A 17,118-nucleotide genomic window follows, 5' to 3' on the forward strand; every position below is an offset into this window, starting at 1 on the left:
CTCCAGTCAAAACCTGTGCCTGTGGACCATCCCCCTGCTGTTGGGCTCTCCCCCATGCCAGCCCCACGCGGCAGGGTGCAATGAGGCTGCAGGCAGACAGAGAAGCTATTGATGAGCTTCCAAAAGTATTGGCACAAACAGCCTCAGGGAGGGATCTGGATTTACAGCTGGCCTCTCCCAGCCTGGCTGAGCCCTGTCCCTCTTCGTTACCTGGAGCAACAAATCATGGTCCCCATGGGCTTGTCACTTGCCGGGTTTTGATGGACGCCTCTCCTAGGCAAATCCAAGTGAAGACACGTGGTTGCTCCTTTTTAAAAGAGAGTTTGCTGCTGACAAGAAGCAATAAAGAAAACTCAGCCGATTAATATATAGTATTCTTTGACACGCATGCTTGAAGTAGAGGAGTGGATAAAAAGGTATAATTAGAGACCCACGAGGGGAAATGAACATGTACTTCAGACTAGAGGCAGCAGAGCACAACACCTGAGCCATGATTAAAGATGGATCCTTCAGTCTGTTCCCATGTGAAGGCCACCAGCTTCTGTGTGAATTGGCATGTAATTGGAGTAATTACTCAGAGCTCACCCTAAGGAGCATGGTGGAACATCGTGTCGGGTTATTTCTCCCTCTGGTGGTATGGCAGCTCCTTGTAAATCACTCTGCAGTACCTGTGTGTGATGCCGCAGGAACTGGCCGTGGCAGGGCAGCTTCATGCAACCGTCATCATGTACCAGGGCCACAGCAGAGCAGGGCTGTGCTGGCCACTGCACCCAGCATGTGGGAGTGGAGCAAGAGTCCCTCAGTACAGCACATTTGGCAGCAGAGATAGTGCCCAGGAATGAATTACCTGGCAATCATTTAATTCATACTCCTCTTTTGCCCTCGATCCTTCACATCAGCACTGCTTGGCAAGCTGGGCTGTGTGTAATCCCTGCTCTGCACTCAGAGCTGCTTCTAATCCCTTCCAGCAGGCAGCTGCCCCTCCTGGCTGCTTCCCTTTGCTCCAGCCTTGGCACATCCCATCCCAAACAGCCCTCTGCCTCCAGCCGCCTTGTCCCCACGCTCAGAGGTGTGCCCATCAGCAGCAAAGCAACCGTCAGTGGTCTGGTGATGGCCGCTCCTTTTAATGAAGGCATAATGAGCCTGCCATGGTGTGCTCATTATGGCAAGTCCAAATACCAGTCCGTGGGCCCTGGGGTTGCCAGTGGTGGTCAGTTCCCAGCCAAACTCCATGGGCGCAGAGAGCCTGCAGCGTCCCTGCCTGGCCAGCGGCTGGCAACCCCCCCATCACCCCACCCAGGCACCTTCTGGGCACGAGCCATGGGGTGGCCGGGCAAAGGGCCACGGCCCCTGTCCCCAAGTACAGCACCACGGCTGAAGCTGTGAGCTAGCCCACAGGACACAAGGAGGAATACTAGATGAGGAGTGTGTTTTGCAGAGGGTGCTAGGCAGCTCGAGGCTCTGAGCACCATCAGCATGGAGACTAAGCGGCTGGAAGGGACATTTCTGCCCTGCCCACAGTGACTGCTGCTGGGGCTTTGCCCATGCCATGGAGCCGGTGGGATGTCAATGCAGGGGCAGAGGGACCTGACCGGGCTCTGCTCATCTCTGCTCCAGCACAAACCGAGAGCAGCACTGAAAGGTACAAAGATCCAGAAGATCCTGGGAGACAGGAGGGTGCTGTGTTGAAACTTGGAGGGTGGAAGGCTTTGTGGTCCATGAGCAACAGGGTGCAGACTGGCCCACAGCCCAGTTTCAGTGGTTCCTCTTCCCAACGGAGGAACTCAGCAGCACTGGAAATCAGGCTGCGACATTATGCAAGACCTGTACGTGGCTGCTTATCGCTTCTCAGAAGCCACAGAGCAATCCTGCTCCCCACACCCCAGAGCATAACCTGACGAAAAGCATGTGTGCTGCAAACCACGAGGGCTTTGCTCCCCATGACTGCTGCTGTCAGGGCACCTGAACATCTCCCTCTGTCAGGCAGGGGTCCTGCTCTGCAAAATGCCCACTTGGCCACAGCTTCTGGTGCTTCCCAGCACCGGATCAAGCACAGAGTCCGTTTTCCTGGCTGCAGTGATGCTCTGCCGGGAGGTGTTGATTAGCTTAGCTGGTTGCTAATTGCCAGGAAGGGCCCAGCGTGGAAGTCAGGGTGTTTGTTCTTTGGGGAAGAGGCAGGTCAGCGCAGCTCCTGCGTGGGACTGGCTTGGTTAAGCAGAGGGGGCTCAGGTACTGCCTGGGGAAAAGGAGTCCCACAGTGGCAGGGCTGGAAAAACCCTGCTGCTGGAGGGTGATTCCCTTTTAAACGGCATGGATGAATGTTGGTTTTGAAGAAACACAGCCAAATCTTTCAAAATTTCCATCTGCATCTCACACGTAGAAAGAAACCAGAGACATGACCATGCTATCCAAAAAGTTCCTCCAAGGTGCATTGAGACAGTAGGGCCGCAACTGCATGGTGAGCTGCTGCTTGCCCATGTTTTTTACAGTGACTGGCACCTCCCTCCTCTGTTTTTTGTTTTGTTTTGTTTGGTTGGTGTTATATTTTGTTTTGTTTTGTTTTCCACAAATCACCTGCAGCTCTGCCCTGGGGATTCTGCCTCAGCTTCTCCCAGCAAAACGCCTGCGTGTGGGTGCGAACACCCATGGTCCTGCTTTGCGGCACAGCCACGCATGCCCTTATGCCAGGAAAAGCTCTGTGCCACCCTCCCGCAGGACTCTGCTTCTGCTTTGAAGCCTGGAGAGGGTGACGTGAAGAATCACACACACAAGTGCACACCCACGTGTGCTTGCCGTTCCTCAGCCACTCATTCCCCTTGGCCACATGTCCCATAGCACAGACAAAAGAGACACCCTGCATTTTGGACCAGGCGATGGCTGAAGCCAGTCTGTGAGAGATGGTGAGAGCATTTAAAGCCTCTTCACTTATGATGTCTAATAACGATAAGCCTCCTAAAAAGATGAAAGATGCCCTTTGGAAGCAAGAATAAGGCAGGAAGAAGCACCGGCCTTAAATTACTGTGAAAGCTGACACTACCTTTTAACATTTAATGTGCAAAAAGCCTCTGTCTCACCGCATCTTGAAAGAAGCCTCTTGCATTATAAGTGTGACCGATAACGACTGGAGATAATTCATGCCTCCTCCTGGCGGGTGCAACAGCTGCCAGCAGATATTATCTTCCATGCTATCCTTTTTCCCTCTGGAGGTGCAGGTTCGCAAAGTGTGAACATAAATCCACGCAGAAAGCCCAGTTGATGTTTTCGTGATGCAGAATATACTGTGGAGAACAGGAGCCCTGGCTGTGGCAAGGCCTGGGAGCAAGGAAGGGCCAATGTTTGGGGTTTTCACCTGAACAGGCAGAATAAAGCAACGTATCTTGATTTATTTTGCGTTTCGATTTATAGCCAAAGATTCTTGATGCAAAGCCTCCACTCCAACATGCCTGGGAAGTGTTTATTTGAGGCTGAAATTGTTTATTTGACTTAATATGGCCAGCAGAAGGTTTTTAGTTTCCCCTCAAACTCTCAAGGCTTTAAAGATGACAGGCTCGGCAGGTATTTTCACCTAGTGTCATTCTGAAAGAGGGAAAATAGCCGAGGCCCCTGGGATTAACCGCTCTCTCTGTGAGAAACATTTATCACTGTTCATACAGCTCTCTGCAATCTTCATTTCCATCAAACACCTGTGACCAAAGATCTTTGCCCTATTTGAAAGCATTTCTTCCCCATCAAATATAGACCGTGCAATGCTCCCCTGTGCACAGAAATTTCATCTTGCTGGAAAATCCACTGTTTCCAGATCATCCAGGCAGGGAATTGGCATGGCAAAGATATATATTTATTCATAACCGTGGAAAAAGCATATATGTGCCCCCCCAAATCCTCTCCTTTCGTTACAGAGGTTCGTCAAAGGGCTGGAAGGCAATCTCAAGCCAGGGTTTGTAGCAGTGTTGGGCATGGCTGCTGTCGGCTCTGAGCTGCTGTGAAGGTTGTAGGAGACACAGGAGATGAGCAGCAGACAAAAGTTATGTGCACTGGATACAATACCTCAGTTCTTCTTTCATCTAGAAAATAAACTGTTAACCGTTTGCTTAAAAGGGACATTTTCTGTGATTGCCACTGATACTTCCAGCTGTAGAAATATCAGAATATTTCCGACAGTTTGTTAATGGCAGTTTGAAAGGAGAAGATACCGTTGTCTGATTATTTCAAAGGCAGCAATGAAACTGAATTAACAATATTTGAAAATATAAAAAGTAAACTACAAGAAAATGGTTTGAACTTTGACAATATTTGCACCTGGTAATGGTAATTTTAAACTGGTGAGACACTATCCTAATGACACACTCACGGAAAATGAGGGGGAATATGTGCTTCCTGCTAATTGCTGAGCCTGTATGCCATGTAATACCACACAGTGCATTCTAAATAAATTATTTGATCTTGAAGGGTGTGAAACAAAACTTTTCAATTGCCTTTTCTCATAATCAAAAGAATGTCGGGACTGCTGGGGAGATTTCATTTCTTTTGGCTCTGAGTACATGGAAATGCAGAGGCGTGCCCTGACAAGCCAGTTGTCTTTATGGTTTGAGATCTGCGATGACCTGGAGATGTTTCCTGGCTCAGAGATGTTGCTCTGTGCAGGCAGCAGGGGCTGCCGAGCCGCATGGCTCAGGGCAGGGATGGTGGAACCGCACAGAGCCTGTCCCCGCTCCTGCAGCCCCTGCCAAGCCGAGCCTCTTAACTGTCTGCTTCATTTACATGACTTAATTTCTTTCACAATGCACCATACATTTTTATTTTTTTACAAAGTTTGATTAAAAATAACATGGTTTGATCTTCTGTATGCGAAAAACTCCAACATCTGTTCTTGGAAGGGGACATTAGAAAAAAGCAAACGAGCTTGGCTCTTAACTAAAAGCAGACAGCAGCAGGGCACACCGCTCTGCAAGTGGACCTCCTGTCATGGCACCATGGAGCTGCCAGGCCTCTGGCTTCTGCAAGCAAAATTAATGGGTTCACCCGTCCTCCACACACCTGGAATTTGGAGGAACTAACATGCATTTTACTGTGTTGAAATGTGCCAGCAGTCTGAATCTGGATGGTCTGTAGGAGGAACCCTGAGAGCCTGGTGCATGCCCAGGTGATGGGCAGCATGCAGGCAGGCAGCCCTGGCAGCAGTGCTGGCACCCTAGGACATTGCTAATGTTCCGGCACCCCCTCTGCAGCTTACAGCAACCGAGGGTGTCTGCAGAAGGGACTGCATCTGACAAACACCTTCCCCAAGGCAGCCAGACACATCCCCTCCTTCAGGTCAGTCCTGGCCTCAGCACTGATTTAGCTTTGGTCAGGCCCACGCCTGCTCTTGCGTTATCATGAAGGTCGCTATTTCACAAGCAACTATAAAGAGCTCAGAAAGTATCAATTAAGGTTTTCAGACAACTGATCCACAAAAAGGAAAGTTATTTTGAGAAGGATAAATGTAGCTAAGAATTATATATAATTCATGTCCACCCACAGCATTCCTGCTATGCTGAGTGTGGTGGCACTTCAAACTACATGTTCAGTCCCAGAAGTGACTTTAGAGACAGGAGGAAGTTGCCTTCTAACACTGCTGATTCCCCAGGAGGACTTCTGATTGCAGGAGGTCCCCCCAGAAGCATGCCCTGCCATCCTTCCATGCCCCTCAGGGTGCCCACACGCACCCCTGGTGCTTTACAGTCCTGTCCCCAGCACCCTGCATCATGTCCTTCCCAGTGTGCCTGCCATGCTCTGGGTACCCGCTGACCCAGCCCACCCTAGAGCAGGGTGGGCATCACTCCACTGTGAGGGACATGAAAATGAAACGGGGAAAAGGAGCCACATCACCCCAGAACACTTTGTGCCTGGGTCAGCGTTCTGTCCCCTCTGGTCCAGGATGTTTGGGGACTGGCAGCTGAAAGGACGGACAGAAAATCTAGAAATCCCCTCCTGGCTCCATGTCAAACAGTGGTTGCTCAGCCTCTTCTTCTTTTTCCCCTGGGAAATCAGGACAACACGGTCCCTTCACAGGGAGGCTTGGCTGAGCAAAGGCTGCAGAGACCCATGGGCAGGAGGAGCTGCAGAATTGCAAACACCAGTAACTTTGTACAGAGTCATTTTCAGGACCTGTATGTGATGCTGCCGGCACCCAATCAGCCTGCTCAATGCTCCTGCCCAAATCCAGCTGACACATTTATTCATTAAGAACCCAGTACTCCATTTTTATGACAAGTGTATGACTGCCTTGGCACTCCTTACTCAGCCCAGTATTATTTAAATGCTTCCCCTATTATTATTATTTGATAATGCATCCTATTACACACAGCTCTTGAGAGAAGAAGATTAAACACGGTGCGTTTTATATCCTCTTTCTTTGCTAGAAAAACTTTAGTGAAGCAATGATTGGCAAAAGAAATTAAGTGGCATCTGCTAAAAAATTTTTGAGGCTTAAAAGTAAATGACTCATGATAGGATATTTCACTACGTTTTGTTTAATAGCGCTGAGTTCTTATATTTCCTATTTTTGCAATGTCTGCTGCTTTGCAATTGTGAAACGCTGGTGTATCAGCACGGGCACAGCATGTTGGCCTCCAGTTTCTCTTCCACTGTATGGTATTTTCTTCTAGATCAGTTACTGCATATTTTAAAAACGTGGTGTCCAAAGCCCTGCGCACCACTTTCTTGCTCCAGCTCAAACCTTTTTGAGCTGGAAGTATTACTATGTGTTGAATCTTACACCAATTTTCCCATCCTTTTGCCCAACCTGGGAGTCAAGCTGCTAGCTCAGAGTTGCCAGCCTTCTCCTTTGAACGCTAGCACAGGACAAGCATCCTCCTTGCCTTCTGCACAGGCATTAGAGTTTGCTCCCATTATTTAACTAGGGTTTATTCCCATTATATAACTGGAGTATGCCGCAGGCCTGCTGGACTCCAGGCACTGCTGTTTCCCTTCTGCGATGTGCGGTGGTTTACAGTGCCAGGACATCTTTTCCAATTACCAGGCAAAAATTGCTGCTGGACACCTCTGCCTTTTCTATTCCTCTTCCCCTCTTCTATAGCTCCAAGAGTTTCCCAAACTGCTGAACAGGGATCTGTCAACAATGAATTTTGTTCCTGTTTCATTACCTGTCTGCTCCCCATCCTCCTCATTTTCTGCAGCTCTTCACACTGGCTCTGCACTTCCCTCTCCTGAACAGCTCAGAATCAGTGGCAGGTTCTGCCATGTCACCATTCACCCCTATTTTCCAGATTATGGTTTTTGACTGGTTTTGCTGCAGGACCACTGGGCCTGTCAGTTCAGCTGAGCATCCTTCACCTGGGCAGCTCTTTGTGCCCCCGTTCCACAGCCAAGGGGCTCAATCTCACGTCTGTTTGTTTTTTTCCTACTGCTGCTGGTATTTTTAAGCACTCTGTATAAAACTTCCCTCTTGAGCACGGCAGATCTTGCTGGAATGGTACATCTTTGCCATGTTCTTTGGGCAGCCAGAAGAGTCCTCCAGCATAGAAAAGGGATGAGTTTTAAAGTAAAAAGCATGTAGAAAAAACCCCCATGTTTTCTTTCTGAGCCTAGAGCTCCATGTGCTACAGGGCATCCGCAAGTGTTTTGTTCCCTAAAGTGAGCCTGTCCTTGCTATTTAAAAGGCTCTATGTATCCTGACTGGCTCCAAGGAGGGAATGTGTTATGACAAAACCCCTGAACACCTCAACAGCTGCAAAATGCATTTAGAGCAAGTGGTCTGTAGGTGATAAATACAGATACCTCATGCAGTGCCTTCTGTGGTTTGCACAGCTTTAGGATTGTCACCAGCAGGGTCACAAATTGCTGATAAACGATGGCCAGGTGTGAATGAGAGGGAAAGCCAGGGCTCGGGCTGCCCTGGTGAAGGCTGGGGCCAGGGATGAGTCCCCTCCAGGCCGCAGGGTGCCAAATCCATCCAGAGCCAGCTGGGAGAAAGAGCTCAAAGGTGCTCATCTGTTTACAGTGGGGCTGGAGCCCCAGGGCATGGTTTCCTGCCTGCCACAACAGCAGCGTGAGCAACATCTGCCCCAGAAAAACACATCTGGCTCTCAGGAACAGCCCTAGAACTGCTGACATCCCCTTCCCCAGGAGGCAACGCCAGAGCCCCCTGCCAGGGCCAGACCCATAGCTGATTCTGGCAGCTCCAGACTCTGCTTTTGTTTCAGCTTTTTCTTCCAACAGGCAAGTCGCCTAAATTAATGTTAAGAATTTAGGTACAGTATAGCTAGTTCCCGTGAAATATCTCAGTAAGGTAATTTGCTCCGAGTGCTCCCCCCATTAGCAGCTGGTTAGGGAATAAATAATTTACAGCAGAGAACTGCACAGACCGAACCCTGACAGCACTGAAAAGACTAACAAGACCTGGCAGCATCTTCTTAGTAATTAAAGCCATGATAGCTCATGATGGTCAGAGATGGAGCTACCAAAAACCTGGCTGAAATATTCACAAGCAAGGTGCTGGGAATGTGTCCCTCCACGGCTCTGCGGAGCTTTTGAGGAAAAGCTCACAAAACAGTGCAGCAACCTAATAAAAATCTGCATTAAAGGGAAAAAGCAGCAGTCGCCAACCTGTGTCCCAGGCTTGCTGCTCTTTTTTTGCCTCTTTCTACGTTTCCTCGGGACAGATTCCACACTACCCGCGGCTCCGCTGAAGGCAGAGGGTGGTTCGGGCGCCCGCTGGCTCTGCTGCAGCCAGGCGCTTCTTAGGGGAGGCAAAATAACAGGTTTGCTTTTTTTGTTTTGTTTTGTTCTGCAAAGTCAGGAACTCCATCTTAGCACTTAAGCCTGTTGTTATGGTTTGCGTTATTCTTGGCATGCTGACCGGAGTGTGCTCGGCATGAATTGCAGAGAGCTGAAAAAGTAAATATTGTATCCTCTGGGAGCAGCAGAGAGGGGAGGGTGGTTCTATTGCTTAATGGAGCACCCCAGTGCCTGTTTGGGTTAGGCTTACAGTAATTGCTCCCTAGGTGAGTTTATAACAACAATTGATCATTTCAAATGGGTAAGAAGTACAAATGAGTACGCAAATAAACACTGACAGTGTTACGAAACGCAGGAGAGAAGAGCAAAAATCCCATGCAGCTCAAGCGCGAGGTGAAAGCAAAACTGGCCAGAAAACAGGGGATATTGTTTGCTTTACGTGCAATTTCTCGTGAATGCTGAATGATACAAAAAATGAATTGAATTTTCCCCTTCAGCTCAAGCTACGGACTGCTTTCCACAGCCTGATCTTCTACAAAGAGTTCAAGGAGACCCCTCTACTCACCCGTCTCCTTCTCCATCCTGAAAAAACACGGGGCTCTGGGCACGAACAGCACTTTTCTGTGAGCAAGCAGGTGAGGAGAAGGAGCAGGAAACCCCCAGGTGTGACAGAGAAACTGAGCTGAGTAACCTTGGTGTAAATCCCATCACACCCTTTCACAGAGCCACTGCAGCTCTATGGGTGCAATACCCACAGACGGGCACAGCTCTATCCCCGGCAGCCAGCCGCACTGCTGAGGCTGGTCCCCTGCTCCCCACAGCTGCGTCCCCCCATCACTGCGTGTCACAGCAGCTTGTCCCCACATGCCACTTCACCCACCAGGTCTCCATGGAGGCCCTCACCAACCTGAAACAGGGCTCTGGAGTCTGCAGATCCCCTCTGCTAGGCAGGGGACCAGTGCTGGCCCAAGGGCATGGCCTCAGTCCCTGGGGACCAAGAGCTGCCAGTCAGCCCCAAGGCCACTGCTGCAGGGTCATGGCTGCAAATCCCTGCTGCCCAATACAAACCGGTGCTGCTTAATGCTTTCTGAACATTTTTTACCATGTTTGTTCTAGCAGTTGCCAGTGCTGGTTGCAATGTCCCCAGGCCAGTGTCACAGGGACCAGGAGGGGATGCTCAGGTTTGGGCTGGGATCCAGGTGGGGATGCTTAGGTTTGATCTTGTGTGCCTGGAGCATCTTCTGCCCAAGGCTGGGCTGTGCAGCCAGAGAGTGTTGGAGGGCAAGGAGGGATGGAGTTGGAATGTCCCCATTCTTCCAGGAATTACCACTGACGGGAGGGAACGGGAGGGCCCAGCAACTGCCAGCCGGCTGGGCACCCAGCGCAGGAACTGGCTGCAGGGTGCCCACAGGGGTGCTGCCACCCCGACCAAGGACAGCAACTTCTGCTTCTGCCTCAAAGCAGTCCCGGCAGCAGCATCCTTCAAAAAGGCTGAGCCGGCAGCCCCACGTCAGCAGGCTCCAGACTGCCGCAGAGGCTTCTGCAGCTGAGCTCATTAGTGCCTGCAATCAGCGGGGCATGAAGGGGAGATAATTGCACAGGCAGCACGGCCCCGGCTGCGTGCAGGCTCTATATATAGCACAGTGCGGGTCTGAGCTGCCTGCGGTGCTTTAGTCATGGCCCCGGGGACCAGGCGTGTCAGGGGGTGCAGGCACCGCTGCATGCAGAGCTGGGCCACTGGGCCGTCTGCGGTGCCTGGGGAAAACCACCCCAAGCTGAATTAAATGTTTCGCTTACTACATTTTTCTCAGCTGAAAAACTGCAGTGAGTTTCCCAGTGGACTGCCATTATCCACAGAAAAAAAATGGAAACACTTTTTTTTGCAAAATGCCTAAGGAAAATGTTTCAGCCCTGAGGTGGCCACATGAACACAGAGCCCCACCTTGCAGCCCCCAGAGCCCCCTCAGAGAGGGAAAGGTGCTCCCAACCCTGTGGAGAGCATCCCCTGCCTGCATGTAGAGGATGCCCAGCACTGGCCCCAGCTCCAGGGGTGGCTATGGGGCAGGGGGGCACTCAGCCCCACACAGCTCTGGCTCCCAAGGCTGGCAGCCTTGGTGTCACCCTGTGGCAATGCCATCCCAAACCATCACGGTGCTTTCGGGCCAGGCCTCACACCCAGAGACACCCCAGGGCTGCTCAGCCCCATGGAAAAGCTGTTTGCTCATCATCCTGCCGCTCCCCAGGGCAGGTGACAGGAGCCACCAGGCCTGTCTTTCCAGCATGGCCATTTCCAACCTGCTGGCAAGGTCCTGCCCTGGCACACAAGGTCCCGTGTGTCACCGGTGCCACTGTCGTGCCCCAGCCGGTGAGTGCAGGGCTGAGCCCCTCCAGCAGCACTCCAAGCACAGCAAGGGGTCTGCACACGAGGCAGAGCCAGGAGCTGGCTGGGGCAATCGCAGGGGCCTCAGGGACATGCCAGGGTGGTGACAAAGTGCTGTAGCCAACCATAGGACCGTGACACCGCACCAGCAAGCCCTGCCCTCTCTCTGTGTTGCCCAGCAAGCCCAGGAGAACAGCGTGGCACTGGCAGGGCAGGGGCAAGGTGGGTGGCTCCCAGGGCTCACTGCAGCCATTCCCACCCAGCACACACCTAAATCAGAGCGGGCACTGGCCAAGCAAACCTCCCCCTGGGAGCCCCCGCAGGGTGCGAGCTCTCCAGGCACAGGTGCAGCTCTGGCTGGCTCAGCCGCTGCAAACCCTCGTCCTTCAGGGTGTATCACCACACTGCATCACTTGCCCCGCTGCAGTCTCCATCTGATTGCCTTGTCTAGCAAGGCCTGATTGCCTTGGGTTTTGGTGAAAATGTTGAGTCTAATACAGCAGGTTATTGCTGCTGTCACTAAACCTTAATCACCTCTTTGCAGTTCCTTCCTTAGGGATGTGAAAATACTTAAAGGAGAGCTTGTGTGCTACTTGGAAATGGACCAGTTAAGCAAATGGCAGAGGGTCAGGTTAGAGCTGCAGCCCGCATTGCAGCCTGCCATGCCCCTCACATCGGCTGGAGAGAAGAAGGAGAGCCTCTCCCTCCATAAAGGGAAATGTTCATTCACAGACACGGGGGAAGGATCCCAGGAAACTCCTGCCGCATACTGTGCGGCTGTTAAGCCATCATTAAGTCCTAATCCCTCTCTATTGCACATGCATGTCACACCGATGGACACACAGACACACATATGGGCACAGGCTGGCTTGGTGTAAAAAAAATCAGGGCTGGCAGTGGGTTAACACGTGTGTGAGCTCCTCCTCTGTCAGCGACCTGCACAGGAGCCTGCCTGCACGGCTGGGCCAGCTGACACAGGATTTATTTGAGGGTGTACAGGGCTGAAGCCCGCTCAGTCCCAGCACAGGCATCTCCCGCCTCCTTCCAGACCAAGCCTGGCTATGGTGAGGATGATCTTTATTTAAAATCCACTTCATGTGCCAGCCCATTTATTTGCATCACTCCCTTGGGACAGGTGTGGAACTAAGCACAGTGATCATCTATAATACACGGGGCACCACATTCAGCTGCCCAACAGATATACATCAATTACTTTTTAATCATGATAAAAAGAGCACAAGCCTCCCATTGCACAGGACTTCAGTTGTGCCGCAGAAAAACAGCTGAGCGTGTTTTACATCTGCAGTTTTATTGTTGTATGAAAGGTTAAAGGCAAAACTAGAAAAATGAACCTATTGATACACGCTCACTGAAGGCTTTTAAGACAAGACAGGGCAGTAAAGCTTTTATTGCTAAGAACCACCAATGGAAGGCTTTAAAGCTCATCTAGCGTTCAATTTTTGTTTGTAAGTAACCCAATTTACAGCACCTTTTAAGTCTTTAATACCCTCTTGCCTTTCTGGAATGCTTCAAAAGGAAGATGACCTGAGTACAGTGTCTTTTCTCCAGACAGACCAGACGGATGCTCTGTGTGAGGTGCAGCAATGGGCCATCAAGGAACGACAAAACAAAACCCAACTGCCCGGCTGAGGCCTCCTGCTGCTCATTAGACAAGGCTGCACAGCACCCATGGAGCCAGCACCCTGCAAACTCAGCGGTCGCCTGATGGCCCCTCTGCTGTCCCCCTGTCCTGGTAGCTGGGCCACAGGCAGGAACCATGGATGTGCCCCGAGCAGAGCCAGGAGCTGGGCCTGGGCATGGAGACTGTGGATGTCCTGCTCCAACCACCAGACTGCGGTTCCTGGAGGGTGAGGCTACAGGCAGTGGGGTACTGATGCTTTTGGGATCCCTGGGATGCAGTGGGCTGGCCACCCTTCCTGAGGGACTGCTGGTGCAGCCACCATGGCTCTGTAGGGCTTGCTGCAGTCAGAGCTGCTCCCGGGGGCAGTGGTGGCCCTAGTCGTCAGGGATTGGGGTGTTGCAGTTCCCGTGGTAGATTTTGACCTCACCCTCGCACTGGAAGTACTGATCGAACACGTCGCTGTACCCATGGTCCTTCCACCACGTGCAAAGCTGCCGGTTCCACGTGCAGTCAAGCACGTGAAAGAGCTCTGGGTGCTCCATCCCCACCATGGTGAAGAAATCCTGGTCCCCGAGGTGGCCCTTGAAGTGGTACTTCTCTGTCAGCTTCTGCACCATGGTGGGCTCCAGCAGCTGGTTGTAGAGCTTGGACTGCCTCATGGCTTCCAGGTTCAGGAGCAGGACGCCGCTGTTGAAGCCGGGCAGCCCATCAGGAGGGGGCTCCCCCACTTTGGTTTGGGGGTTCTCACGGCGGTACTGCCAGAATGTGTGCCTGCAAAGAGAGGAAAAACAGGAACAGGGGACTCAGACAGCACAGCCTGAAGAGCAGCCATCTCAAGTCTGGGCAGGGGCGGATCACACACAGGATCTACAGGATCTACCACCCACTCAAGGGATCTTGCAGGGCTTCTGCTGCCTGGAGGTACCCAGCCTCCCAGAGCAGCCCAGTGCTTCATGGGCTGTGGCTCTCTCCATCCTCCCCCACAGGATATTGCCCAGACCTCAAACCACTCTTCTTCCTCTCTCCTAAAGCCCCTTTTGTTTGTACCAGCATCGCTCTGGTGAGCCAAGAGGACAGAGCATCGCATGACTGCTCACACAGCTCTGCAAGGAGACGAAACCACTTCCCCAGCACCTGGGGCGAACACCACAAGTGCCCCCATGGCTGGTACACATCAGGGAGATGTCCTGCAGGGAACAGGATCTCAGCAGCAGAGCTCATAGCATCTTTATTATCATTACTCAATTACAGGGAAGCTCCAGATTAAAGATGGGCCCCCCCAGCTTGAGGCTGTGCAAAAAGAAGGCTTGAAAAAAATCCAAATGGCAAAAACACTTATTCAAAATAAAAATAAAAAAATAAGTCCGGTGGCAACATCTCCTTAATCTCGTTAGCTGAATAAGCACTGCCTTCAGCATTTGCAGCCCTGGGAATGCTCAGCTGTAGCAGCCATTGCAGACACGATCTTCATCAGCTAATTTCTGTCTGCCAAGGAGAAGAGAGTGGTGCAAGTCCAGCAACACACAAAACTAACTCCAGAGGGTGAGTCAAATGAGAAAAAATTAGACTACCTAAGCAAGCAGCCCAAAAATGTCTTTGGCTCCTTCCTCAGTCCTGGGGTGTTGCACACACTCCAGCATACACACACCCCACCATAAGCACATGTCACCATAAGCACACCGGCTGCTCCCATGTGCAGGAACTGAATTAATCCAATGCTGTTACTTGGGCAGCTGAGGTTGAATCTGCCCCAGAAAAATCACTCTTATTCAAACTGAAGGTCTTCTGCCCCCAAGCAGCATCCTCTGCTGCAAAACCAAGGAGCTGGGAGCTTGCAAAACCAGGGATCTGAGAGGTGGCTGAGCCTGTGGTTTGGAGGAGGGCAGGAGGGACTTGTGGCCCCATTCCACTGTCTGATAGCCCCTTGGGCCCTGAGAGGAGCCAGGACAGCACAGGACTGCGAGGAGCCTTGCCCAGGCAAGAGCTGGGATTCAGCAGCCACCACAGAATTACTCCAGCAGAAACTGTGGATCTACCAATAATGTCAACTGTGAGCACCTTTTTTCTCTCCTGATCCAGAGAACCACAACCATCGTGCAGCATCACTTCCTCACAACTTTCCATTTAGATGTTTCAGATTCAAACCTCTGATATTTCTCATTTCATTATGGGTCTTTACACCACTCCCTTTCACCTGATTCAGGATGGAAAGGGTTTTTCCAAGTGCTCATTTCCCATGGAAAGAAGGAGGGCTCTGTTTTTGAGCAGCCGCCTCCACGCCTCCTGGGGAAGGGGAGCAGAGGACCTGCTGCCTCATCAGAGCCGCAGGGCAGCAATGCTTGTTTGATCTAAAGGGCAGGGAAGAGATAAAAAAGCTCTGCCCATGCAAAGAGCAGTTATGTCTCGGGGACAGGCGCCGGGCCACTGCAAAGATGACTCGTGGATGCTCATAAGAAAAGAAAGGCAAAGTGCTCTGCATACAGCATTAGAGGGAAGCTCAACTTGCAAAGACAAGATCCAGCCTAGCACTGATCAGGTCCAAGGGTCTGAGCGGTGACTGGCTCAAGCCCACCTCTGCATACTCTGCTCTCTCTGCCTCTCCCTAGCAGTTCCAGGAAAGCCACCCCCATGCCCAAAAACCAATACTGGAAGCTGGCAGGAGAGAGAAGGGGAGTGGTGCCACAGAGGGAGGCACCTTTCCAGCTCTACAGCAGCTGAGCCAACTAGTCCTTTCAAGTTCTTGCCTCCAAAAACACATACTGCCTAAGCTAAGGGAGGAGATTACAGCTCCTGCAAACAGCTAGAACAGGGAAAAGGCGAGTGCTGGAGTCCTCAGCATTGCCCTGCTGCAGCAGCCAGGCCGTGGTGGCGGACAAGCAGATCTATACCAAATGACTCAATTTTTGAGCAATGATGTTCCCCACTGGATTACTCGGTGATGGCTGATAATAAGAATGGAGCAACGTGCCCTTTTCTACAGGGAGAGAAGATGGACTGACCGGCAGCAATTGCTCAGCCCTTCCTCCCTGCGCTGCCATGACGGGACCATCCTCCCCACAGCGCACGTGGGGAGCGGGAGGACAGGCCGTCCCTGGGGAGTGATGCTGGAGCGAGATCCAGGATGCAACGAGCTGTGGGCGGCTCCACAGCACCGACGGCTCGGGAACCTGCTCACGGCAACGCGCCACAGCGCTGGGCTCAGGCCAACCGAGGGAAAGGTATTTTGGCAGGGCTGCCAGCAGCATCTGTTTTGCCTGGATTTTGCTCAGCTTTTTTCCCTCTTTTGGAGGGTTTTGGCACTGTCCTTCTGCAGAGGCCAGGACAGAGAAGAGTGTGGTTGAAAGGTACCTCCACCCAGCCTGAAGAGGAAAGAGCAGTGCGTATGAGGATCATTTTCTTTGGAGGAGGCAGGGCTGGGGAAACACAGTAACCCACCAAAGAGCTGACCCAGCCTGCGTCCCGCTCTGCTCTGTCCTGCCTGACACCTGCCTTGGCACCTGGCTTAAATTTTGGCAAAACAAGGGGGGAAAATCCCAGAAGCTTGACGAGTGCATTGCCAGGATCCAGGGAGCCGCTGGGCTGCTGGGGGTGCAGCCCCCTCAAGACAACCGCTCTCCATTAATGAACCAAACTGCTGGTTGGATGCAATGGAGACATCTCTCCACCCCAAGCCCCTGTATCAGCCAGGATCTCCCTTGTGACAGGCGGCTCAGGCAGCCCCAGTGTGCCCCAGCCTGGGCTCTGGGGTGCCCTGCTCCCCGCTCCCCAGCAGCGAGAGCCGGGGCAGGAAGGCAGCCGGAGATGCCGGCACCGCTGGGAGGCAATGGGGCAGGAAGCTGCTGGCCAGGAGGAGGGGAGGAGAAAGGAAGAGGAGGAATTTTGTGCTTTTGTTAACCACCCTGGCTCCTCTAGAAGGGAGGGAAAGAAGTGACCCCAGGCCCCCGATCCCATAGCGGGGTGCAGGGGAGCCGTGTGGGGCCGCTGCTGCGAGCGCCTGCCTGCAGCCCTGACGGGCTTTGCTTTGAGGAGCTGTTTATAAACAGAGCCGGCGTGTGCTAGGAAACATCTGGAGAAGAGCATTTCCAACCATTCAAATGCCGGGCCCAGGCAGCCCAGATAAAAAAACCTGCTTCCACCAGGACTTCCCTTGCTGGCCAAGCACAAGGCGCTCAGCTGCACCTCCCCAGCCTCGCACACCGCAGTCATGAGCTCCGGGTTGCAGAGCTGCCATCTCACCCTTTAAAGTGCATTCCTGGGGACAGCTGCCAGGGCAGAAGGGACTGTTCCACCTATCAGCTGTATTTTCCAAGTCCTTTTCCTGCACAGCAAGGGGCAAATGCTGGGTGGGGGGAAGACT

At 52.1% G+C, this 17,118-nt stretch overlaps 1 protein-coding gene across 3 annotated transcripts in view; it reads right to left on the reverse strand.

Moving 5' to 3' along the window:
• Window positions 1–12,409: 12,409 nt before the first annotated feature.
• XXYLT1 (xyloside xylosyltransferase 1) overlaps window positions 12,410–17,118 on the reverse strand; it is a 33,804-nt gene continuing 29,095 nt past the window's right edge. For all 3 annotated transcript variants that reach the window (XM_065073923.1, XM_065073924.1, XM_065073925.1), the window contains exon 4: window positions 12,410–13,532. In XM_065073923.1, the coding sequence (XP_064929995.1) occupies window positions 13,136–13,532 (397 nt within the window). In that variant the 3' untranslated portion in view covers window positions 12,410–13,135. The remainder of the gene's footprint in view (window positions 13,533–17,118) is intronic.

The sequence above is a fragment of the Columba livia genome, chromosome 9, assembly GCF_036013475.1.
Source record: "Columba livia isolate bColLiv1 breed racing homer chromosome 9, bColLiv1.pat.W.v2, whole genome shotgun sequence".
Taxonomy (NCBI): domain Eukaryota; kingdom Metazoa; phylum Chordata; class Aves; order Columbiformes; family Columbidae; genus Columba; species Columba livia.